The 24,576-nt window shown below is 40.8% G+C and overlaps 2 protein-coding genes across 3 annotated transcripts; one reads left to right on the top strand and one right to left on the bottom strand.

Annotated features, from left to right (window-relative positions):
• Positions 1-259: 259 nt before the first annotated feature.
• Positions 260-15,931, bottom strand: rsf1a (remodeling and spacing factor 1a). The gene is made up of 19 exons (XM_089013091.1): positions 15,707-15,931; positions 14,394-14,485; positions 14,208-14,300; positions 12,594-12,799; positions 12,394-12,509; positions 12,099-12,185; positions 10,424-10,927; positions 8,978-9,437; positions 8,114-8,330; positions 7,163-7,360; positions 6,970-7,074; positions 6,419-6,498; positions 6,257-6,305; positions 6,084-6,184; positions 5,126-5,190; positions 4,340-4,502; positions 3,828-4,042; positions 3,575-3,760; positions 260-3,283 (listed from the first exon to the last, which is right to left on the bottom strand). The coding sequence occupies exons 1-19, from the start codon at positions 15,858-15,860 to the stop codon at positions 2,583-2,585; spliced, it is 3,792 nt and encodes a 1,263-aa protein (XP_088869217.1). The 5' UTR covers positions 15,861-15,931; the 3' UTR covers positions 260-2,582.
• A 707-nt stretch (positions 15,932-16,638) lies between these two features.
• Positions 16,639-24,544, top strand: LOC148888708 (pannexin-1-like). Of its 2 annotated transcripts, none has more exons than XM_089013102.1 (8): positions 16,639-16,797; positions 18,636-18,825; positions 19,461-19,576; positions 19,698-19,885; positions 20,766-21,044; positions 21,699-21,867; positions 22,520-22,751; positions 23,498-24,544. In XM_089013102.1, exons 2-8 carry the CDS (start codon positions 18,645-18,647, stop codon positions 23,566-23,568), a joined length of 1,236 nt encoding a protein of 411 aa, XP_088869228.1. In that variant the 5' UTR covers positions 16,639-16,797; positions 18,636-18,644; the 3' UTR covers positions 23,569-24,544. The 2 variants fall into 2 exon arrangements, with proteins under 2 accessions (XP_088869228.1, XP_088869227.1); XM_089013101.1 differs by having other exon boundaries at positions 21,645-21,867.
• The last annotated feature ends 32 nt before the right edge of the window (positions 24,545-24,576 follow it).

The raw sequence follows: 24,576 nt of genomic DNA, 5'->3' as shown, positions 1-24,576 counted from the left end.
GAATATCGATATAATGAGACTTTACTGTATATGCGGTGGAATCTTTGTAAAATGCGCTCAGTAGAAGTCATTTGAAGTGATTTTACAAATTATGGACGCAACTTGTCCAGTGGTGTTGGTTGTCCTTTAAGCAATAACATACTTTAGTAAATAAATGCAATCATGCTCTCCCCTTTTATTTTCCTGCAGTAAAGGAAGAGAAATAATTGACATGTTACTAGACAAAGTACTTATTAAAAAAAAAAACATAGTCACAGTATGTTTTGGAGGAGATGCTCGCAGTGCTGGTTTTTAATAACTTAGACAACATTGATGTGACATTGTGACACTACAGTAACAGAACAACAGAGTCACACGTCAATGTTCAGTCCAATCCGTTTCAACCCGACGAATGTGCACTTGGGAAACACAACCACTTCTTTAATTTGATTCGGAGCCAGCAGATTTGTTCAAACCTTTGTGCGACTTAAGAAACTTAAGAATTACAGTAGGACCTTGGCTTACGAACTTAATTGGTTCCCAGACAGAGTGTGTAAAGCGAAAAGTGTGTATCCCAAAAAATAATTTCCCATAGGAAACCATTAAAATGACAATAATCCGTTCGCAGGTCCCCATAAAACATAATTTTCTACTTTCTAATTTTCTTAAAACTACACAAAATATACCTTATTTTATGTATAATAAATGTGCGATAGTATTATGATTAAAGTAATAAACTGTATTGTACAATAAAGTCATTTTATTTACCTTTGTGATGGTCGTTAATGGCTTGATGGAATGGCGTGTCCGGTTTCCTCAGCATTAAACACTTGATGAGGAACATAGGCTTCTTTCACCATCTTGAGGAATGATCCCTTGGAGGTACTTTCTCTGTGATAATTGTATCTAGTTCTTCATCCATTGTGATCTGTTTAGCTGGGTTGATTGCTTTTTGCATCAAGTGTACAGATGGCTTGTGCGGATTATTTGTGGAACCTGATTGATGGGATATTTTAACCTTCCAGTCTACACTCTGCTTTTGAATTATCAAAGTTGAAATGAGTCTAAATTTCACTGTTTTCTATCCATTTTCTAACCTTTTTTTTATTTTTTGGTTTAAAACTCTTTCATCTCCCTTTCGTGTGTGTGTGTGTGTTTTCTCTCACTCTGTCTGCCTGTCTCTTTAATGTTTAACCCCTTCCCCTACTGCTGCGTTCTTGACCAATCACATGGCTTTAACCGAAGACTGGGGGCGGGGAATAGAGGACAAAAACAGTGGCCACCATTTTCTTGTTAGGAGCTTGTTCGCGAACGACACATTACTCATTGTGGCGCTCAGTGTGTATCCCGAAAAATAGTTCGTATGCCAAGGTAAAATGTTCATAAATGTAACGTTCGTAAACCGAAAAGTTCGTAAGCCAAGGGGTTCGTAAACCAAGGTTTCACTGTACATGTTGAATTGTAATTATTGGGGGTGGGGGTATGGAGTAATCATATTATTATTATTTTATTTAAGCAGATTCAAGGAAATTTTTGTTTAGGGTGTCCCTCACCCGTTTCAGCACGCCTGGTGAGGATCTGCTGGCCATTCACTGCCGAAATGCTGCTCCTCGTCCTTCTTTGAGAAAATAGAACACTATATTTTACAAGAGAACTAAAATGCAACATCTATTATTTTACAAAAGGAAGAAAGCGAGAAAGAGATAAAATAAGAGCGCACGGCCAGGCCACACGATATGTACAGCAGTGTCAAAAAAAGTGACTTTGAGTCTCGTGATCCAGAGCGTGGAGGCCGGGGGGCGACTTGAATAAATGCTGCCAGAAGGACAGCGAGGCTCGAAGGGAGAGTCAGGTCCATGATAATCACGTGAACTCCCAAGCGTTTCTTTTCTCATCACGACAATGTCCATCGGTCGCTACTTGTGCATTAATTTGGAACAGTGGTTCTCAAACTGTGGTTTCCCTTAGCTTGGGGGTCTGCGAAAATAATAAACGTCATTCGATTTTGTTGTACCATTTTGAAAAGTGGTTGCCAATGTGTCGGGAATGTTGTAAATAAAAGTAAAATAAAATTACAAAAATACATTTAAAGGACAACCGACACCATTTTTTGTTTCTTAATTGACATCAGAAAAATGTTTTATAGCATCTAAAATACCCAAAACACGCAAGGTGATATTTTTAGTCAAATGCAAGCTAGCTAGCCAGATAGCTAGCTAGCTAGATAACGTTTTTCTGATGTCAGTTAGGAAACAAAAAAATGCTGTCAGTTGTCCTTTAAGGATATATATAAGGCCAGAGCTACCAGCAAAATTTTCGTTCGCTGACGAAGCTTTTCGGATGAGGAGTGAAACGTCCGACACCTTCAAAGAAGTCCAGATGACGGCTGAAGAAACCTTTTCATCGATGGACCACTCCTGTACGACTGAGAACTTACACAGACGCATTGGAAGTTGTTTAAAATTCCTCTGCTGTTTCGGGTCGGACATGGAAATTTTTGTTTAAATGGTGCGAGGATTATTTGGGGTTTTGGGGGGGGGGGGGGGGGGGGGGGGGGACCTATAAAGTGTGAGAACCCCTAGCCGAGAAAGACAAAGTCCGGATCACGAGCGCGGACTGTTGTGGACAGAGTTTAACGAGTCTGACTTAGCCTCTTCGTCCTCTTGGTCGTGCGAGGGGCTTCTGTGTTTTCCCTGTCCACCCGCCGCTGCTGCTGCGTCCTTTCCACGTGTGTCCCCTTTAGATTGCGGGAGTTTGTTGAGTCCTCGCACCGTGTCTCCAGCATCACTGTGGTCTTTCGTCTCCTCCGACTCCTCGTCTTCATCCTCCTCTTCCTCCTCCTCCTCCTCCTCCTCGTCCGAGTCGATACGGTTGAGTCTTTTGCGAACGGGCCGATCCTCCTCGGAGGAGGACTCCGATTCTTGCGAGTCGTCCTCGTCTGTGGAAGGTCTTCTGTTCTTCAGCATTTGAGCCAGACGCTTACGTCGCTGCTGGGATAACATCTCCCGCCTCTTCCCTCTGCCCATCTTCTCCGGGTCGTCGTATTCTCTATCCGTCCTGGAGATCTTCCTCCTTTGCTCCTCGTCATCTTCCGAAGGCTTCCATCGACGCCGTTTCCCTCTCGGCTGGCCATTGTCTTCCTCCTCTGTCTCGTCCTCGTCTTTTTGGTTGCGTCGCCTTCGCTTGGATTTGGAGTGACGAGTGGAGAGATGTTCCTCATCTTTTAGTCCTCGCCGCTTTTCACGCTTCCTCTTACCCGAACCACCTTCGTGCTCATCCTCCTCTTCAGAGTCACGTGAGAAAGCTTAAAAAAATTAGAAAGTAAAAAATTATGTTTTATGGGGACCTGGGAACGGATTATTCTCATTTTAATGGTTTCCTATGGGAAATAATTTTTTGGTATACACACTTTTCGCCTGACACACTCTACACACTGTCTGGGAACCAATTAAGTTCGTAAGCCAAGGTATCACTGTATTTTTTTTTCAACATTTACAGGGAACTGGTACTACTACAAAAAGAAAATCGATGAAAAGGTTTCTTCAGCCATCATCTGTACTTCTTTGGAGGTGTCGGACGTTTCGCTCATATTTACCATCACTGTAGTCGCTTGAGAAACGTTCCTTCCGTGGCCGCCCGCGTGGTTTCACTTCTTTCTTTTTGGCAGATGTCGTGGAATTGTCCGACGATTCCGACGTCTCCCGGTAGTTGACCTGCTGCCGCTGGCCGCGTCTCAGCCCGCCACGCTTCTTATCCGACATGTCACTGTCCTGATCGGAGTCTTTATGAAAAACAAGACATGAGCGTATTTTTGAGTATGATCGCTTGGTGAGATCAATTGGACTCACCTTCATCGCTGCCTATGTCCTCGTCCTCGGAGGAATGTCTCCGCCGGCGCCCCAGCGGCCTCCCGACTCTGTTTTTGGTCATGCCCGCTTTGTGCTTGGCCCCCATTTTTGTTGACCGTTTGGGTCGCGACGTGCTGTCCCAGCTAGCCCTGTCCTCGTCTTCCTCATCATCGTCAACGGCAGGTCCCGAGCCTGCGAATTCTTCATCTTCAGAGCTGGAAAAGGAAAATTTAGCAAGTGACAAATCATTTTTCCACTCAAGGACCACAATGTGGTTTTATTTATCTGCTTGTTTTGTAATTGTAAAGTGTCCTTTTTAAAGGCGCTTATAAGTAAAATATATGATTATTATTATGATTATCAAAACAGCTGCAGCTGAAAAAAAGTACCGAATAATCAAAATACGCTAATATAACAACAGTCATGCAACCATAACCACTTTTCCTGCATATGCTTTGTCCCTTTTTTTCCGTTGTAAAATGTCGGATATGTCGCAGTGATGGTGATGTCACCTGTTGCTGAGGGTGAAGTCGTCCTCGCTCTCCACTGCCGTGCTGTCACTCTCCAGGTCGTTGAGACGCCGGCGCTTCCTGTTTCTCGCCGCAAGCGTCGTCGGCCGGCGGTGGCTCGCCATGCCGTGCTTAGACAACGTGGTACCGGCGGTAATGCCTCCCCCTGTTGGGACATGGCATGGTTACTGTGCCACGTAAATCCGCTTCAATTCCAAGCCGCGGCAGTTCCAAATAAGACCTATCAATGCACTAGTAAAATAACAAAAGTGCATAAAAAGAATGAGTGTCTCTTCCCCGTAATCATTTTCTCACATCTTCTGTCCCACGTAAATCCGCTTCAATTCCAAGCCGTGACAGTTCCACATTATTATTATTATGATTAAACACCCCATTCACTCAAAATATTGCCCCTACTGTAATCTCTCTGTGTCCTTGTGTTGCCATATTATTTATTTTGTTTTGTTGTTTTGACTTCAAGATGGCGCCCTGAGAGTGGCTGCCTTACCAGCAGCTCCTGTATTTTGTTTTTCTATTTCTTTCTTTCCTTTCCTCTTCCTTTCATAACTTTGCTGCTGTGAAATGTAAATTTCTCCACTGCGAGACTAAGAAAGGCCAATCCAATCTAATGCATTATGCTAAGTCATTTATTGGTGAAAAAAAAGCAAAATTATGTTTGCTCATACAACCTTGAATGGATGTAATGTACAGTATATATGTAGGAAATATGAGAGTGAAATAAAAATCATAAGCAAGTTTATATTTTCAATCCTAACGTTGTCCACTCACCGCTGTTGATGTCACCAATGTCTTCTTCGATGGCCTCGTCGATGGCATCGTCAAAGTCATCAAATCTAAAGCAACAATTAACAATTGGCATATGTAGTTTTCAGACCCGAAAAGTGTGTATCCCAAACATTAATTTCCCAAAGTAAACCATTAAAATGAGAGTAATCTGTTCCCAGGTCCCCATAAAACACAATTTTCTAATTTTCTAAGCCTTGAAATTACACAAAACATATCTTATTTTATGTATAATAAATTTGCTATGGTATTATAATTAAAGAAATACACTGTACAGTATAATAAAGTCGTTTTATTTACCTTTGTGATGGTTGTTGATGGCTTGATGGAATGGAGTGGCCGGTTTAATCAGCATTAAACACTTGATGAGGAACGTAGCCTTCTTCTTTCACCATCTTGAGGAATCATCCCTTGTAGGTGCTTTCTCTGCGATAATTTTACCTTGTTCCTCATCAATTGTGTTCTGTTTCGCTGGGTTGATAGCTTTTTGCATCAAGTGTACAGATGGCTTGTGCGGGTTATTTGTGGAGCCTGATTGATGGGATATTTTAACCATGCAGTCTACATTCTGTCTTTGAACTATCAAAGTTGAAACAAGTCCAAATTTCACTGTTTTCTATCCATTTTGTCACTCTCTCTCTGTCATCTGCCTGTCTCTTTAATGTTTAAACCACTTCCCCTCACTCGCATTCTTGACCAATCACGTGGCTTTAACCGAAGACTGGGGGCAGGGAAGAGACGACAAAAAAAATGTCGGCTGCCATTTCTTGTTAGGAGAGCAGGCTCGTTCGCGAACGACACATCACCGATTGTGGCAGCTCCGTGTGTATCCCAAAAAATAGTTTGTATGCCAAGGTAAAATTTTCATATATTTAACGTTCGTTAACCGAAATGTTCATAAGGCAAGGGGTTCGTAAACCGAGGTATCACTGTACACATTAACCTGTAGCTGATGTGCTTCCTTGTTCTGGTTGATCTCCTCCCCAGATTTTTAGACTTTTTGGCATCCTTTTTTTTGGCCATTTTTTCATCTTCCTCATTTCCCTGTGAGAAGACAATATAACATCTGAAGTCTTAAATGTGTGTGTGTTGTCCTCCATTTTGCTTTGCACTCACAGGAATGATGTTCTCCACGCTGATCCCCACGTACACCAGCCGCTCCCGCCTGGCGCAGACGTATGTCATTTAAACTCATCAACACATGAGTCGATGTTGCTGGACTAGTTTGCGATCTAATCAGAAGTGTGTGTGTGTGTGTGTGTGTGTGTGATGTATTACCTCCTCTCCGCACGTTCTCGCTTCTTTAGTGCGCTGTCTAGGTTCAGCAGCTGCTCCTCCAATCTCTCACACAGAAGCTTCTGGATGTACACATGAAACACAGGCTATTGAGCACCTGTAATAATGAGCTAAAATCGCTAAAAACATTTGTAGGTGATTCGATATAATATCATGTGGACTCATATTTTCACGCCTCTTCTAAATCTGATGCAAAATTGCATGCAAATAATAGAAATCTAACACCTGCTGTCATTATGAAAGCAGAGGCCGGTAAACTACATTCGAGGTGGTCTGACATCAAATGTTATGTAAATAGGCCACATTAGACACTTGGCGCCGCAGTGTAAATCCAGGCATTTGCTATGTATTAGCTAGCTTTCTATCTATTTGAGTTACTTCCGCGTTGAGTGAACGCTGGCGCATGTGGCTGCCGCTTGTCACCTGCAGAAAAAACGATCCTGTGACTGTAAAGTGACCTTGAGAGTTTTGAAAGGCGCTTAGAAATTAAATGTATTATTATTATTATAACAATATTCCAGAGGTTGACTTACGTGCTGGCACGGTGGACAGAACCACTCGCCATCCGGGATGAGCATGAGTGGGGGTCGTAGACAGGCCGTGTGATATCCACTGTCGCATGAGTCGCACAATAGAATCTAATGATGACACGGATAGATTAAGATGAAGCAAAACATAAGTAAGCAATGACGTTCATCAGATTTAAAAAACATAATTGTTAGATACCAATTCCGGGTGGTTGGGAAGGCCGCAGTGAGTGCAGGCGTCCTCCTTGGGAAGTTCTTCAAACTGGCACGAGTCGTCCGAATGGCTTCCTCCTTCGTCGGCCTCCTCGCTTCCTCCAACTTTATTCATCGCCACCTCCTCATCTTCTTCATTCTGTTTGTGACGTTTGATGTTGGACCAACGGTGTCTCCGCTTACCCTGAACACATCAAAAAGATGGCGGTTGAGGGTCATTATCAAAAGCGCAGAATTATATTTAAAACCAACGATAAAATATTTGTTCCGTGGAATAATATTAACTCATTCACTGCCATTCATTAAATTGTTCGGGAATTGAAAATATGACGTAGAAGCGCCATTCTTGAATTTGTTCGGGTTTGGTTTATTCATGGTTGGGTGCTGATAAAGCGCTGGCAATGGCCTCTGGCAATGTTTTTTCTTCTCCACAAGGAGGCAGTATTTTCTTTTTTTCCATGTTAGCGCTTTGTTCCAGCTTGAGCTGTTGTTAAAGCGTTATATAAACTAATATGTATGTATTGCATTGTATTTTGGACAGCTGCCCTCATTTCAAGCTCATATAACTCCAGACCCATATCATTTAGGAATTAACTCTTTTTTTTTTACCTGATGAAAGAAGAGAATCCAAGGTTTCTAAGGCCGTACTAAATGATTCATTCATTCATTTAATTTCTAATCGCCTTTCAACGCTCTCAAGGTCACTTTACAGTCACTGGATTTTTTTTCCGTGGGTGAGCAGCGGCAGCCACACGCGCCAGTGTTCACTCAACCCGGAAGTAACTCAAATAGATAGAAAGCTAGCTACCTAGCTAAGAGTTAGCTAATAACTGAATGATTATTATTATTATGGTGATTATTATTATTGTTATTATTATTATTATAGGTCCTTATGTTGCCATGAATGAGCAACGAGTGTAGAAGAGGCTCCAATTACCCTGCGCTTCCTGGCGAGGACGACAGCCTTTGCTTTTCCATTTTTCTTGGCAGCAACACTTTGCTCTTCATCACCGCCTTCGTCATCATCATCTTCCTCCTTCATGTTCTGTTCTTCCTCCTCCCCTTCCTCGTCATCCTCATCATTTTCTTCTTCTATGGTCTGCTTTTGCTGCCCTTTCTTTTTTTTCGGGCCCTCTGGTGCCTTTGAGCTTGGCCTGTATGGTTGACAAAGCACATATTCATATGATGCAAGTTAATGATGGGATGGAAAAAAATAAAGCGACAGCAATTGGGACTGAAAAATGACGGTTATCAAATTTAAAACTCTTTAATAATAATAATAATGTAATAATACAGTAAAGTCTCGTTATATCGATATCGGATATATCGATAGTCCCGGTTATATCGATACTATTTCTATGCACGCACGGAGAAAATTACATGCGAACAGGGTCGGATATATCGATAGTCCCGGTTATATCGATATTTTTTCGGACTCCCTTGAATATCGATATAACCAGACTTTACTGTATATGGGAAAGTATATGGGAAAAGAATACTGAAAAAAATGGACAACTGAATTACAATATGCATCCTTGTGAAATAAATTTGAGATGACTTCAAAATGGCGCCGCGAGCGTGGCTGCCTTTACAGCAGCTCCTGTATTTTGTTTTTCTACTTCTTCCATTCCTTTTTTCTTCCTTTCATCCTTTGCTGCTGTGTAATGTAAATTTGAGATGAGGTCATTTTCACACAATTAATCGTTTTTTTATTGTTGTTTTGACTTCAAAATGGCGCCGTGAGAGTGGCGGCTTTTAATAAAGGCTAATCCAATGTGTTGTGACAATGTGGGTGACAAACCTGGAGATCCTGGCAGACCTCCGGAGGGACCTTCCCCCTTGCGACGCCTCCTTCTGCTGCTCTTTGGCCTTCAACTTGTTCCTGCGATGAGGCGGAATCTTGATCTTCAAGCGGATTCCTTCCTTCTGAAGCTCCGAGGAGGCTTCCTCTCTTGGCCGGTTCTTCCCATCGGCATCCTTCTTGCATGACTGATTCACTAGAGCACCATTGATGGCTTCCTCATCCCTCGCCTCTGCTTCTACTTTTCCTAAAGTACTCACGTCCTTCTGGTGGTCATCTTTGTTTAATTCTGTCTCCATGGGAAGGTCTCGTGTTACCAAGTCTGGATCCTCTCCCTGAGGGACACTTTTGTCGGTTTCGTTGTCCGGACTTGGTTTCACAGCCTGGTCGACGGGTACCGTGTCCATGACGACGGGCTCGTTCCTCACCAAGACTGACATGCGCCCCATCTCCTGGGTTCCTACACATTTCAAATGTTAACATTGCAATTTTTCCATTTCAAAATTTCCAGACTCATTGGTTTAAAAAAAAAAAAAATCACATTAACCTTAGTTGAAACAAACATTTGACTATTATTATTTTGAACATACCCCTTTGTTTACATTTTTAAATGTATTTCCATTTTTTTCTTATCCTCGGCAATTCATTAAACTCAAACCAGACGTCAACAAAATCAAAGTCTAGACTCGTAGTAAGTTTTGTGTTTTTTTAAGATATAATATTCATTTGTGTTGTCATATTTATTATTTGTTATTTAGTTTTTGTTTTTTTACTTTGTTACTTTATGTTAGCTAGCTAGCTAATAGATGACTTATAAATAGCTAGCTAGCTAGATAGCTAGACAGCTAATAGATAGCAAATAGATAGCTAGCTAGGTAGCCAGCAACGGTGACCCTGTTCAAACGGGAATAACTCAAATAGACTAAGTTAGATAGCTAGCTAAGAGCTAACTAACTGATAGCTAGCTAGCTAGCTAATAGATAGCAAATAGATAGCTAGCTAGGTAGCCAGCAACAGTGACCCCGTTCAACCGGGAATAACTCAAATAGATCAAGTTAGCTAGCTAGCTAATAAATGCCAAATAGATAGCTAGCTAGCTAGTTAGACAGCTAATAGATAGCAAATTTCCCCATTGTGGGACAAATAAAAGTTTTCTGATTCTGATAGCTAGCTAGCTAGATAGCCTGCAACGGTGACCCCGTACATATAGCTTTCCGTTGTGAGCAGCCGTGTTTGTATTGTTCAATATTGATTACAAAAAAGCAGACATTGATTATATTGATAAAGTGACCTTGAGAGATTTGAAAGGCGCTCATAAATTACTTCACATATAAGGCGCATGATCAACTTTTGAAGAAAATTAAGGTGTTTGGGTGCGCCTAATACACGGGAAAATACGATACTTTTGCAGGGCAGGACATGAAACAAATGGCATATTTTCCGTACTTGCGTTGACTCCATGGACATTCTTCTCTTCCTCCGCCGCTTTGCAGCCATTCTCTTCGTTGGATGTTGGTCCACGGATGACCCCCACGTGATGCGACACAATCGACGACCTCCCGTTGGCCAGCTCAGGTTGCTGTTGTGCTGCCTGGCCTCCACTTGGTGCTAATGAGACATCCTTACTCTGTATGACCGAGGGGTTGCACACTATGATGCTGCTGCTGCTGCTGCTATTGTTGTTGTTGAGGTGGTTGCCATGGTAGCTTTCGGCGAGCTTCAGCTCTCTCTTCTTCAGTGGTATCTTAGCCTGTTGATTGCTCCTGACCACGGACCGCTCGGTTTCCTCTTCCTTGGGCATTGTCGTCGTGACGGCAGACAAATCACGGCTTTCTGATTTGATGACGGAGGTGATGGTGCTCACGTGGTTATCGATAGGAGGTTCTTGATCTCTGGTCTTTTCCTCTTTCACCTCCTGCTTGATGCTCACTGTCTGCTCTACGTTTCCCACTAGTAGCAGAAAATGACAAATATTTTTTTAACCTCCAAAATCACTTTTTCAGATACATTCAAATACAGATACATACAATGACGACAATGCGAAACAAATCTGGGACTTTTGATTCAGCCAGTCACAATCAGCCTAATGTTAAATTGAAGTTAGCACCTCCTGCCATCTTAAGTGCTAAATAATGTTCAGTTGCTCAGGTGGGCTTTCTTGATATCACCATCCTTTTAACTCATTCACTGCCAGACGATGTGCAAAAATGAGTCCATTCGGATGCCAGGGTTAGGACTGCATAAACATTCAATTCAGCCTAAGAAACCTTCGACTCTCTTCTTTCATCAGAAAAAAAGTTAATTCTTAAATGATATGCGTCTGGAGTTATATGACCTTGAAATGAGGGTTTACAGAAGGGTGAGAAGCGTACGATGGTAATAGTAGAGCAATACAGGAAGTTTTATTTTGAAAAGTAAGATGATAGCGAGTGTTAGAGAACTTGAGAAAGTGAGCCCCTCAGTAATAATTTCGTTTTGAAATTTCAAATGTTAGAGAAAAAGTAAAGTTGATATTCTGAATATTAAATTTTAAGTATGATAATCACACCGAGTGAACTGATGAGATGCTTTACTTTAACTCATTCAGTGCCAGACAATGTGCAAAAATGTGTCCATTCCAGTGCCAGGGTTTTTGTCAATTTAACTCAAATTGCAGGGCCCACAGAATATTGAGTTTTAGAACTAAATAAACATTCAATACAGCATTAGAAACCTTGTACTCTCTTCTTTAATCAGAAAAAAAGTTAATTCCTAAATTACATGGGTCTGGAGTTATCTGAGCGTGAAATTGGGGGGTTGTACAAAATACAATACATATTGATTTATATTGCGCTTTAACAACAGCTGAAGCTGTAACAAAGCTCTAACAAGGACAAAAGGCAAATACTGCCCCCTCATGGAAGTGAAAAACAGCGCTTGATCGGCACACCCGCAAGAAAACCCGAACAAATTCGGGAAAGGCGCTCGACGTCACACTTTTCAATTCCCAAATAAATTCAGAAATACATTAAATGAGTTTAAAAAAAAACGTTTCAAATAAAAACCTACACAACTAAGAAATTAAACAATTGATGAGTGTCACAGCCCCAATTTAAAGTCACTTATGTAATGTTAATCTTACCTTGCTTGAGGGGTTGCTCGTCTTTTTCAATTTCTACATCGTCAGTGACATCTTCGGAGTTCTTGAGGTGCTTGTCATCTTCATGCACTTTGATGAAAGACAAAAAAAGAACGTCAGGTGACTGTATGGTGTACTATTACACTTCTAATAATTCCATCCATTCGTTCATTTTCTGAACCGCTTCATTCAATGGTATCCATGCAGCATGATGTCTTTTTCTATTTGCTGAAATATCGTGCTTGCCAGTCATCTTTAATGACAACTTGAACGTATAAAATATTGTTTATTCACAAACCTGATTCTCTGTGGGTAGGACTCGATTCAGACAGTTTCTGCTCTTGGTCCTGGTTTAAATTCGGAAAAACTTGGGCCTTTAGGATGTCCAAAGCATCAGCCAAGTCATTGCGGGTCCTGAGGAGACCGTCGAGAAGGACACTCGAGTTGTTAGAAACACAATCCAGATAGCAAAGTAAACCTTTCGTTTAATTCTTGTACCTGACGATGCACCTCCAGGTGGAGCCGTCCAAGTCGTCCTGCTCTTCCGTATACAGTCGGATATTTTGCTCCTGGTCCAACTGTAGCCAGTACATCAAGCCCTGTTTGTCCCGCCCGATGGGCTGCAGGCGCATCTTGTCCGCTTCCTCCTCGTTGATCAGCGCTTTGAACTTGAAGTTGTCGTCAAATTGGCACTCGCAAAGATACTGAGAAAATGCAAAGTGATTGCCAACAACTGTGCGATACATATTTTACAATGTTGGTATTTTGCCTTATTTCATTTTCTTTTTCAATCTTGTCTAATGCATAAAATGTGATCATCCAGTTGGTCCACATTTGTTTAGTAAAGTGCTGTTAGGTTTTTGTTTGGTAGAGTGCTGTTAAATTTAAAGGACAACCGACACCATTTTTTTGTTCCCTGACATCAGAATAACGTTTCATAGCATCTAAAATACCCAAAACACGCAGGCTGATATTTTTAGTCGAATGCAAAACACCAATAAAAATGAGTTAAAATGTCCCAAAAATACTTTAAAATGACCCCGGAAATTGCGAGTTTCAGAAGGTCCCGCCCCCTTGTTCGTGACATCACGCCAGGACGTCTTGCCTTGCTCAAGAATCAAAACAATGGCTTCAGATTCGGAGAAGATGCTTTCTTGTTACTCATCCAGTTATGAATATGATTCAAATACAGTAAAGTCTCGTTATATCGATATCGGATATATCGATAGTCCCGGTTATATCGATACTATTTCTATGCACGCACGGAGAAAATTACATGCAAATAGGGTCGGATATATCGATAGTCCCAGTTATATCGATATTTTTTCGGACTCCCTTGAATATCGATATAACGAGACTTTACTGTAGTTCTGAAGAGGAAAGCATAAATGTTTGCAATCGATTCAAGAAGTCCTGCCGTCTCATTTTGAGGCATTTGAGGCATCCAATGTAGTGCTCAGAAAATGCACAAGATGGTGCCCAAGCTCCATTGGAAATAGGCTGATTTGTCTGCTGGGCATTTGTGTCAACTAGTATCAAATAGTAGTCTTGGTGCAACACACAACGATTCACCATCGCGTTATTTATGTTTTCCTTCTAATTTCGCCATCAAAACAGTGTTTTCAGATGAAAAAAAGGACCCAAAATGCATTGTGTGTCGCTTTCGCGGTTAGGGGCGTTCCAGACGTGACATCACGTCAGGCATCGTCATCAACTCGAAAGCAAGACTTCCTGGATATTCAGCGCGACTCTTAAAACGTAAAATATAGCTATATGCCGTGGAATCTTTGTAAAATACTCTCAGTAGAAGTCATTTTTTACAAATTATGGACACAACTTGTCCGGAGGCGTCGGTTGCCCTTTAAGATGAGTTACAAACAGGTACCTAATTGACATAACAAAATTAAATACTGACTGATTTTAACACTAAATTGAGGATTTTTTTGAAGACCAGCGAACAGCAAATTCCAGTATTAAGTGGCATATTTAAGGAGTTAGATAGGCAGACCAATAAATATTCAATCTGAGTGGGATTGTGACACAGGAACATAATGACATATGATTGTAACAATGTTGTCCAGTGGACTATTTAAAGATGTGTGAATGTCATACTTTCAGGATGCTGGACTTGCACTCCATGGACATGTCCTGGTAGCCGTTCTGTTCCAGCTCCCAGGCCCAGGCACTGTTCAGCTCCTGGCAACTCTACGAGAAAATTAACAGTGGATTTAGCTGTTTGAAACTTCATTCTCACACAGATCTCAAGTCAACTTTTGACCAACTGAGCGCTTCACTTGCTTTGGCCAGGTATTTTTCCCAGCGCTCCGTCGTCACGCTCTTGCCGAGCTTTCGAAGCAGCTTCACATGAAGTTCGATGAGAGGTTTTGGAACTGAAAAAGAAAGTGAAAATGACTGGAAATTTACATCTTTAAAAGTATGCAGACATTTTCCGCTTTTGTAAACCATCTCTAATTACATAAAACATGTTATAAACACTAGCCCTGATGGATGCATGTGTTTAGCAACAAATCATGATTTCAGACTTTCACTGAATGCAACAATTGTGTTTCATGAACATTTTTAAAGAAGATACTAGCATTGAATTTCAGTGTAATTACTTAGATAGAAATGTTATTGTATAATAATAAAATATTGTATCGGAAGTACTGTCGTAAATCACGGTTACGACGTCATACGACATTTAAAACTGAAACAATTGGATTTAGAAAGCATGGCTTGGTAGTGTACAGTAACATTTTGAGTGAAACCGATTTATTCAGGCACAAATATGGCAATAATCAAACAGGGCGATCGTTTCAACTCTCAGCATCAATGCTAATTTTTTGAGCTAGCGCGCTGGCGAGGCCCCGACTACGCATGCGCAAATTTGACAGCCACCAATTCTCATCCACTGTTATTAGCGACCCTCCTTCTCGTTTTCTTGACGAGTGACGATTACATTACTGTTAATAACAAACAAACAAACAAACATGAAGTTGAACGTCAGTTCGAAATTTGATTCCTATTGACAGTGAATGAAATCAAATTTTAAAAAAAGTACACCTGACAAGACTTCGGTAGAGCTAACCAGGCTGCATCATGGCTTCCTTCTCTTCTTTACATTCACTCATTTTAAGTTTTCTCTTTCACACAACATCCACCACGTCTCGTCACTTCTAAATGACCACGAGCACAACTCATCCCCTTAGAATCATAGTATGTTTTTTTTCAACAGCAAATGAGAATGAAGGCTTTTTTGGTGGTGGGGACGCGGGGTGGCGGGGCGCTAGCTTGGTGTTAGCTTCGACGGTTTCTACGGGTTCAACTTGGAACTTGTTCTCATTTATGGCTGCTTGCTTTATCAAATGGCGGAAGACTGAAATGCGAGATATGATAATGTCAATATCTGGTGCAACGCTGTACGAAGGCTGTTGATGTTAACCAAAGCGAACATACATCTTCATCACCCTCACCATCATCGCGAGGAAAGTAGCGATGGTGCCCGGGTGCCCCCCCCTTCACCCCCTTTCCCTCCTTCTCCTCCTCCGAGTGTCGCAGCTATTCCACCACTTCTTCCTTTCGCCACAATAATGGAAAAATTAGCTCCTCACCTGACGTCTTGTCGCGCAGGTAGCCCTCCATTTGCGGGAACGTCATCTCAGGCAGGTCGAGGACGGCCCCGTAGCGCTCCAGAAACGAGCAGACCTCCGCGAAGCTCGGGCACAGCGCCGGTTCGGAGCTCCTGAGCAACGCCGGAGCAGCCATGTTTCAAGGCGAACTGAAGCGGGAGGGGAGGGCCAGCCACCGCTGAGAGGATGCGAGTCAAAGGGAATGAATGGGGACACGAGCTGGCAAAGGTGGTGGTTGTAAAAAGACTACAATTTCCGGGTAAGCCTTTTCAGCATAAAACTACTTAGACCTATGGAAACGTTTTAGCTGGTGTATATTTTTTTTACATTGTTTACCGGTATTTCTGGTGTGTTTTACTTTTGACTCCCAAGTGAGAAGTTATAAGAATGTACCGCGATGGAAAAACAGAAGCAACCTGGCGCGGTTTTGTGTTAATAATAATAATAATAATAATAATAATAATAATAATAATAATAATAATAATAATAATAATAATAATAATCCATTTCATTTCTAAGTGCCTTTCAAAACTCTCAAGGTCACTTTACAGTCCCGGGATAAGTTTTTTGCCCTCATTAACCAAACGTGCAAGATAAAGCAATATTTCCCGTAGCATATGTTTTGCAAAATTAAAAGTGAGTGTTATGTTGCGCTGGTAATCCGAAAAACATTAGATGGATCGATAGTCGATAAATCGATAAAGAGAATTAAATCGTTGGTGTTACATTCACGGATTTTTAAAAATACATTAAAACAACAGTAACGGGACAGTAAATAACCCCTTTTAATAATCTCTAATAAATCTTGAAGAAATGTAATTTAATCGCTCGTGTAGAACATTATAAGGATACTGTTGTCAAAAATCCGAGGTTGTTTCTGGTCCATGAAGCCATCGCAGTTAGGAATTCCGGAAGTCGTCTCGTAGAGAAAAATTATCTTTGTTCACAACTGTTGAAGGACTTGGAGTCGAATTTGTTACACTCCATCTAATTTCGAGTCCCCGTCGTTGTTTCCAAAGTTATTGGACATGCAATCATGTTAGAGTCGTAATCGCTTAGTAAAGAACAGAAAGGTGAGATCTTTCCTCATTAATTTCGTCGCTTTTTTTTGCAATTTAAACTAGCCATCTGTTTTTTGCTAATCAGTTTCCAGTACATTTTAAGTGGTGCATTCATGTACTTGAGGTGCAATTAATATTTTAAGCTTCTCTTGTTATGATTGCCAGTGAATTAATTGTAAATAATGCCCCACTCACTGCATATGTTGTTAAAATCAAATAGAGAGCAAACGTATTTTATGTTAAAAAGAAAAGTTATCTTATTCATGGGTTTGTTGGGTTGTATTTGTTGTCGCAGCTTGTTTTGTGCATGCTTTTATTTTTAACCTCAAGCAGACAGCTGCACGTGCAGTGCAATACAGCGATTACGACAGATGCCTCAGACAAGCTCATTCGTGTCTGGTGTATTTTTGTAACGTTTTTTTTGAGCGCGTTTATGTAGTGCGGGGTTATGTTTGTGTGACACAGGCAATACTGTTAAAATTCATGCAAATGCAATGATAACGTTTCACGAGTGTGTTATTGAATACACAGTCATTATAAACTGCATTTATCTCAACATATGTCTATACTCAATATACTGTCATTAGATTGAATGTATTCAATGTAGCAAACTGGAAACAGTTGCCTGTATGCACTTTACCGATCACACAATAATTTAGGGAAGTTTCCTTGAGATCACGTTGAAAAACAAATGAAATGCTTCATGTGATGACTGTCGTGTGTCATTCAAATCTCAAGTCACGAGTCACGTTGAGTGTTACGTGTGCGTGCTTTTCAACTTTAACACGTCTGTCGTCTGCATACCATGACTACAGGATTTCATGTTTACAAACACCAAAAGGAGCAGCACAGTGTCCGCTGAGTCAAAAAGCATGAAACCATGACCAATAATATATAAAAGTATATATTTTGTTGATTAATGTTCTTCATTAGTTTTTTCTAATATAAAGTAATAATCATAATAATAATACCACACGCGCCAGCGTTCACTCAACCAGGAAGTAACTCAAATAGATAGGAAGCTAGATAGCTAGTGAAAAGATACACAATAGCTAGCGAATAGATAGCTAATAGCTAGCAAATAGATAGCTAATAGCTAACGAATAGATAGCTAATAGCTAGCGAACAGATAGCTAATACCTGGTGAATAGATAGTTAATACCTGGCGAATAGATAGCTAATACCTAGCGAATAGATAGCTAACACCGAGTAAGTAGATAATACCTAGCGAATAGATAGCTAATACCAGGCGAATAGATAGCTAATACCTAGCGAATAGATAGCTATTACCTCGCGAACAGATAGCTAATACCTAGCGACTAGATAGCTATTACCTAGTGAATAGATAGCTAATACCTAGCGAATAGATAGCTATTACCTAGTGAATAGATAGCTAATACCTAGCGAATAGATAGCTAATACCTAGCAAATAGATAGCTAATACCTAGCGAATAGATACAGTAGCTGGCTAAATAGCTAGATAGCCAGCTAGATTTAAACAGCTTCTTCCCCCAAGCCATTAACTCTTTGAACTCTTTCAACAGTAGCCAAAATGGAACTGTATAGTGCCACTTAGCAGTTTTTTTTGACAACGATACTAGTGCAGCGTGTTCTACCGGAAACAAATTCCTTGTGTGTTCTACATACTTGGCAATAAAGATGATTCTGATTCTGATTCTGATTCTGAGATAACAAGATCGCCAGCTAATCGATTTTCAAGACTTACTTGCGGGAGTGCTGATAAAGCGCTGTTCAGACCTCAATGTTTTTTCTAATCCACGAGGGGGCAGCATTTGCATTAGTACAATTGTATGGACTGCTAATTACCTGTTCATAATCTTTCTTCACAGAACGTGATCATGGCCATCGCCCACGTGGCCACTGAGTACGTATTTAGCGACTTCCTCCTGAAGGATCCCAATCAAGCTCGATACCGCAGTGTGCGCACCGAATTGGCGGTGGACAAAATGGTGACCTGCGTGGCCGTGGGCCTTCCACTCCTCCTTATCTCACTGGCTTTCGCACAGGAAGTATCCGTCGGTCAGCACCGTTTCATTACTTCCGACAAGCACAAAAAAAAACAGATGTCACTTATACAGAAGGAAATAATAATAATAATAATAATCCATTTCATTTCTAAGCGCCTTTCAAAACTCTCAAGGTCACTTTACAGTCACAGGATCAGTTTTTCTGTGGGTGAGCAGCGGCAGCCACATGCGCCAGCATTCACTCAATCGGGAATAACTCAAATAGATCAAGTTAGCTAGCTAGCTAGCTAATAGATAACTAATAGATAGCTAGCTAGCTAGTTAGATAGCTAATAGATCGCAAATAGATAACCAGCTAAGTAGCCAGCAATGGTGACCCGTTTTTTTTTTCCCCGAAACAACGCGCAAGATCAAGTTAGCTAGCTAGCTATCTATTAGCAAGCATGGAAAAAAAAAACAAAACCCGAACAAATTTGGGAATGGCGTTCTATGTCATATTTTCAATTCCCAAATACATTCGTGAATGGCAGTGAATGCGTTAAGCCACGCTACTCTCCTATAAGTCTCGTATCACATTTTGTATATTCTTCACGAACCAGGAAAGCTCATAAACGCGATGAAAGTTGCGCGCGGTGGTACGTATTCACTGTATGTGAGTTGTGTTGACATTTTTTTGTGGACTTTTAGGGACTCAAATCAGCTGCTTTGCCCCAAGCAACTTCTCATTAAGACAGGCAGCGTACGTAGACTCGTACTGCTGGGCGTCTGTGCACACACACACGCTACCTCTTTGGCTGCACAAGGTACACACACACACACACACACACACACACACACACACACACACACACACACACACACACACACACACACACACACTATACTTCTCACTCACCCATTTTTTTTGTTGTGTTTGGTGTGCAGTTCTTCCCATACATTCTACTGCTAGTGGCCATGTTGACGTATAGTCCGGCTCTGTTCTGGAGGTTCTGGTCAGCACCGTTATTGCAGTCGGACCTTGGCTTTATAATGGAGGAGCTGGACCGATGCTACAACCGAGCTGTTACCCTCGCCAAGCGCATGACCACCGATGCTTTGCATGGATCCGTCAGGTATACGCTCGCATCTCAATGTTATTATTATTTTTTTTTTTATTGAACTTTTTTCTATTTTTATCAATATTTTCATACATTTTTTTTAAACTTTACAATCTAAATCGATGAGAAGGTTTCTTCAGCCGTCATCTGTACTTCTTTGAAGGTGTCGGACGTTTCGCTTCTTATCCAAGAGGCTTCGTCAGCGAACTAAATTTTTTTGCTGGTAGTATTGGCCCTATATATGTATATATATCCCAGACGTGGCAGTGCCAGACTCTGCTATGATTGGTCCCAGCTCTCAGGTTGGGGAGCAGAGGACTGTTCCCTGAGGCTTTTGCTGTTCTATGGGATATACAGTGGGGCCTTGGCTTACGAACTTAATTGGTTCCCAGACAGAGTGTGTAAGGCGAAAAGTGTGTATCCCAAACATAATTTCCCATAGGAAACCATTAAAATGAGAATAATCCGTTCCCAGGTCCCCATAAAACATAATTTTCTACTTTATAATTTTCTGAGCCTTAACACTACACAAAATATACCTTAGTCTATGTATAATAAATGTGCTATTGTATTATAATTAAAGAAATAAACTGTACTGTATAATAACCTTTAACCGTAGACTGGGGAATAGAGGACAAAAACAGTGGCCACCATTTTCTTGTTAGGAGAATGGGCTCGTTCACAAATGACACATCACTTATTATGGCAACTCCGTGTGTATCCCAAAAAATAGTTCATATGCCAAGGTAAAAATTTCATTTCAAAAGTTCGTAAGCCAAGGGGTTCGTAATCCGAGGTATCACTGTAGTTTTGTAACATTTACCCTTTCAAAATAAATCTTTCTCCTTTGCTCCATTTTCACTAATGACTATTTGTTGTTGTCCTAAAATTTTAGCGACCCAACAGAGGGCTGTTTCAACTACCCGCTAGTGGAGAAGTTCCTGATGACCAAGCGTTGCTGCCGTGTCCTGCTGGCCCGGTACTTGCTGTGCCGAGGTCTGACATTGGCCACGCTGCTGTGCGCCTGCCTTTACCTGGCCTACTACCTGCACTTAGCCCCACTCACCGACGACTTTGGCTGTACGCTAAGAGTGGGCCTGCTTGCCAATGACTCCACCGTCCCCAAAAGTGTGCAGTGTAAGCTCATTGCTGTGGGAGTCTTCACATTGCTCAGGTATGTAGAATGTAAAGTCTTTTATTTTGGAAGGGTAGATGTGATGATAGGTTTCAAACTGTGGAAAAGGTCAGATAAATAGAAACTTAGAAAGCCAACATACTAGACAGAACGCAACAGGAATAGGGACATTTAGATGAATGTTGAAATTCTCTGCAGGAAATTTTATTTTGAAAAACCACACTAGAACAGGGACTGATTTTTTTTCCTGTGAAATGTCAACCATTTCAAAAGGATGGAACACGAGAAGCATAACGACTGAATTTAAATAATAATAATAATAATAATAATAATAGTAGTAGTAATAATAATATCAATAATACTATTAATAATAATAATACTATTATTATTAATAATAATAATAATACATTTAATTTCTAATGCTATCTCCATCTATCTAACTATATTGCTACATTTATTTATTTACTAACTTATTAATGACATATTCCATTTCATTTCTTCAGCTATTTTATTTGGAAAAGACCTCATGGAACTTGAGATGTGCAGGAAACTTTACTTTGAAAAGTCAGAAGCATGAAAACCAAAATGCTGTGAAGTGTGTTTTAATTTGAAAGCCAACGGGAAGCATTCTCCTCCTAGCCTGGTCAACTTAATCGTCTTCTCTACGCTGATCCCTGTGGTGATCTATGCCAGTCTCCGCCCCCTCCTCTGTCACCGCTACGCCCACTTCCTGGAAACTTACCAATTGCTGCCCACAGTGAGTGTCCTGCCCAAACCCAGCAGCCAATGGGACGACCTGTCTCTCTATCTGCTCTTCTTGGAGGAGAACATCAGCGAGCTCAAGTCCTACAAGTACATCAAGGTCTGGATTTATGGGATACATAATCCAAAATATGACATTACTATTTTGTTTGCACAGTCTCCATTAAAGGACAACCGACACCCCTGGACAAGTTGTGTCCATAATTTGTAAAATGGCTTCAAATGACTTCTACTGCGCGTATTTTACAAAGATTCCACAGCTTATAGCTATATTTTACGTTTTAAGACTCACCTGAATATTCAGGAAGTCTTGTTTTCCAGTTGATGACGATGCCCTAAGTGACTTCACGGAGGGAACGCCCCTGACCGAGAAAGCGACACACAATGCATTTTGGGTACTTTTTTCATCTGAAAACACCGTTTTGATGGCAAAATTAGAAGGAAAACATAAATAACGTCATTTAAAGTAGTTTTGGGACACTTTAAGTCATTTTTATTGGTGTTTTGCATTTGACTAAAAATATCAGCCTGCGTGTTTTGGGTATTTTAAATGCTATAAAACGTTTTTTTCTGATGTCAGTTAGGAAACAAAAAAATGGTGTCGGTTGTCCTTTACTGTGGCTTATTGTGTCCCACAATTTCCTCCATTTTGTGTGATAAGGTCCCCTCGTCCCATTCTGTGCCATTATGTCTTGTTTGTTGTTGTTGTTAAATAGACCACTATGACAATATTTAATGATAATTGTTTTTAGGTGTTGGAATTGCTGAAGAAAAGAGGAGAAAGCCCAGGTGACGACTTTGACGCCATGGGTCTGCTGCAGACACTGTGCCTTGTCAAGCTGGACACCGTAGATGCTAACAAAGCTGCCAGAGCGGCGGCAAAAGCCAACCAGGTTGTCATTCACCAGGAAAAGTCAGACAAAAACAACATCGAAACCAATAACGGACAGGAAGATGAGGGCACGACGGGAACTGAGATGAAAGGTGAGATTCTCGACCCAAAGTTTGCAGAAGGATGAAAAGAGTATGATGGTAAAAGGGTTGTAGTGTTATACAGGAAGTTTTATTTTGAAATGTATGGTGATAGAGCACTTGAGAAAGTGAGCCCCTCAATAAGAATTTAGTTTTGAAATCTCAAATGTTTGAGAATAAGCAAAGTTGATATTCTGAAGATTTATTTTATGTTGGATAATCACACAGTGTGAACTGATGAAATCCTATACTTTAACTCATTCAGTGCCAGACGATGTGCAAAAATGTGTCCACTCCAGTGCCAGGGTTTTTGTCATTTTAACTCAAATTGCAGGGCCCACATAATAGAGTTTTAGAACTAAATAAACATTCAATACAACATTAGAAACCTCATACTCTCTTATTTCCTCAGAAAAAAAGAGTTAATTCCTAAATTCTGGAGTTATCTGATCTTGAAATGGGGGCAGCTGTACAAAATACAATACAATACATACATATTGGTTTATATAGCGCTTTAACAACACCTTAAGCTGTAACAACGCGCTAACATGGACAAAAAGCAAATGCTGCCTTCTAGTGGAAGGGAAAACATTGCCAGAGGTCTGACCAGCACTTTAACGACACCCCCCGCAAGAAAAACCAAACAAATTAGGGAATGGCGCTCCATGTCACACTTTTCAATTCCTGAATAAATTCAGGAATGGCAGCGAATGAGAATTTTATTTTGAAAGGTCCAATATCCCATCATTTCTTTCCAGAGCTGACGCGATTGCTGCCAGGCAACGGCGATGTGACAGAAGGCGGGGCTCTGCGGCAACGAGCAATGTGATTGGTTGCCGACTCCCCCGCCACCAACACCTGATGTCATAACATTTGCATATCCATCCAGCATGTTGTTTCTCTACATGTGTGTGTGCCATTATGGGATGTACCACTCCCCCTGGGATGATGTGACCATTTCAACCATCCTTAAACGAACTACAATGGCATCATCACAATGAGATGCAATGTCTTTATTTGCACTGTTTTTGTCGTGTTTGATGATTTTTTTGTGAAACCAAATATTGTCATTTATGGATTGGAATACTAATGTAATTGTGATTCTGTATACACCGGTACAATGTAAAAACAAAAAACAACAATGACGGTACAAAGCCTTGACATCTCAATGGAACATGTTTTCTGAACTCATTCACTGCCAGACAATGTGCAAAAATATGTCCACTCCAGTGCCAGGGTTTTTGTCATTGTCACTCAAATTCCAGGGCCCACAAAATATTGAGTTTTAGGACTACATAAACATTCAATGCAACATAAGAAACTTTAGACTCTCTTCTTTCATCAGAAAAGAGTTAATTCCTAAGTTATATGGGTCTGGAGTTATATGAGCTTGAAAGGGGGCAGCTGTCCAAAATACAATGCAATACGTACATACATTTTGGTTTATATAGCGCTTTAACAACAGCTGAAGCTGGAACAAAGCGATGACATGGAAAAAAGAGAAATGCTGCCCCCTTCTGGAAGGAAAAAAAAAACATTGCCAGATGTCTGACCAGCGTTTTCTCGGCACCCCCAGTAAGAAAATCTAAAAATGGCGCTCTACATCATATTTTCCAATTCCCGAATAAATTTGGAAATGGCAGTGAATGAGTTAATATTCATCGTTGTTGTTTCATACTGGCATCATGAATGTAAACATGTATTTAATACCCTTATGTAGCTACTGGAAGCCTATTTTTTTGTGGTGTGTGTTAACTGAATATGTATTTTTATGATGTTGTTTTTGGAAAATAAAGCAGCTGTAGAAAGTGTGTTGCATCTTACTTTTGGTACTTAT

Source organism: Hippocampus bargibanti, linkage group LG14 (genome assembly GCF_051943395.1).
Source record: "Hippocampus bargibanti isolate YZ-2025 linkage group LG14, ASM5194339v1, whole genome shotgun sequence".
Taxonomy (NCBI): Eukaryota; Metazoa; Chordata; class Actinopteri; order Syngnathiformes; family Syngnathidae; genus Hippocampus; species Hippocampus bargibanti.
This window is presented reverse-complemented; position numbering and strand designations above follow the sequence as displayed.

Coding starts and splice junctions, on each gene's coding strand:
- rsf1a (XM_089013091.1), bottom strand. CDS start 15,860: ATGGCTGCTCCGGCGTTGCTCAGGAGCTCCGAACCGGCGCTGTGCCCG. Junction 9,438..10,423: donor TGTCCATGGAGTCAACGCAA/GTACGGAAAATA, acceptor TGAAATGTGTAG/GAACCCAGGAGATGGGGCGC. Junction 3,761..3,827: donor GGACATAGGCAGCGATGAAG/GTGAGTCCAATT, acceptor TTTTTCATAAAG/ACTCCGATCAGGACAGTGAC.
- LOC148888708 (XM_089013101.1), top strand. CDS start 18,645: ATGGCCATCGCCCACGTGGCCACTGAGTACGTATTTAGCGACTTCCTC. Junction 18,826..19,460: donor CGCACAGGAAGTATCCGTCG/GTCAGCACCGTT, acceptor GTGGACTTTTAG/GGACTCAAATCAGCTGCTTT. Junction 21,868..22,519: donor AGTCCTACAAGTACATCAAG/GTCTGGATTTAT, acceptor AATTGTTTTTAG/GTGTTGGAATTGCTGAAGAA.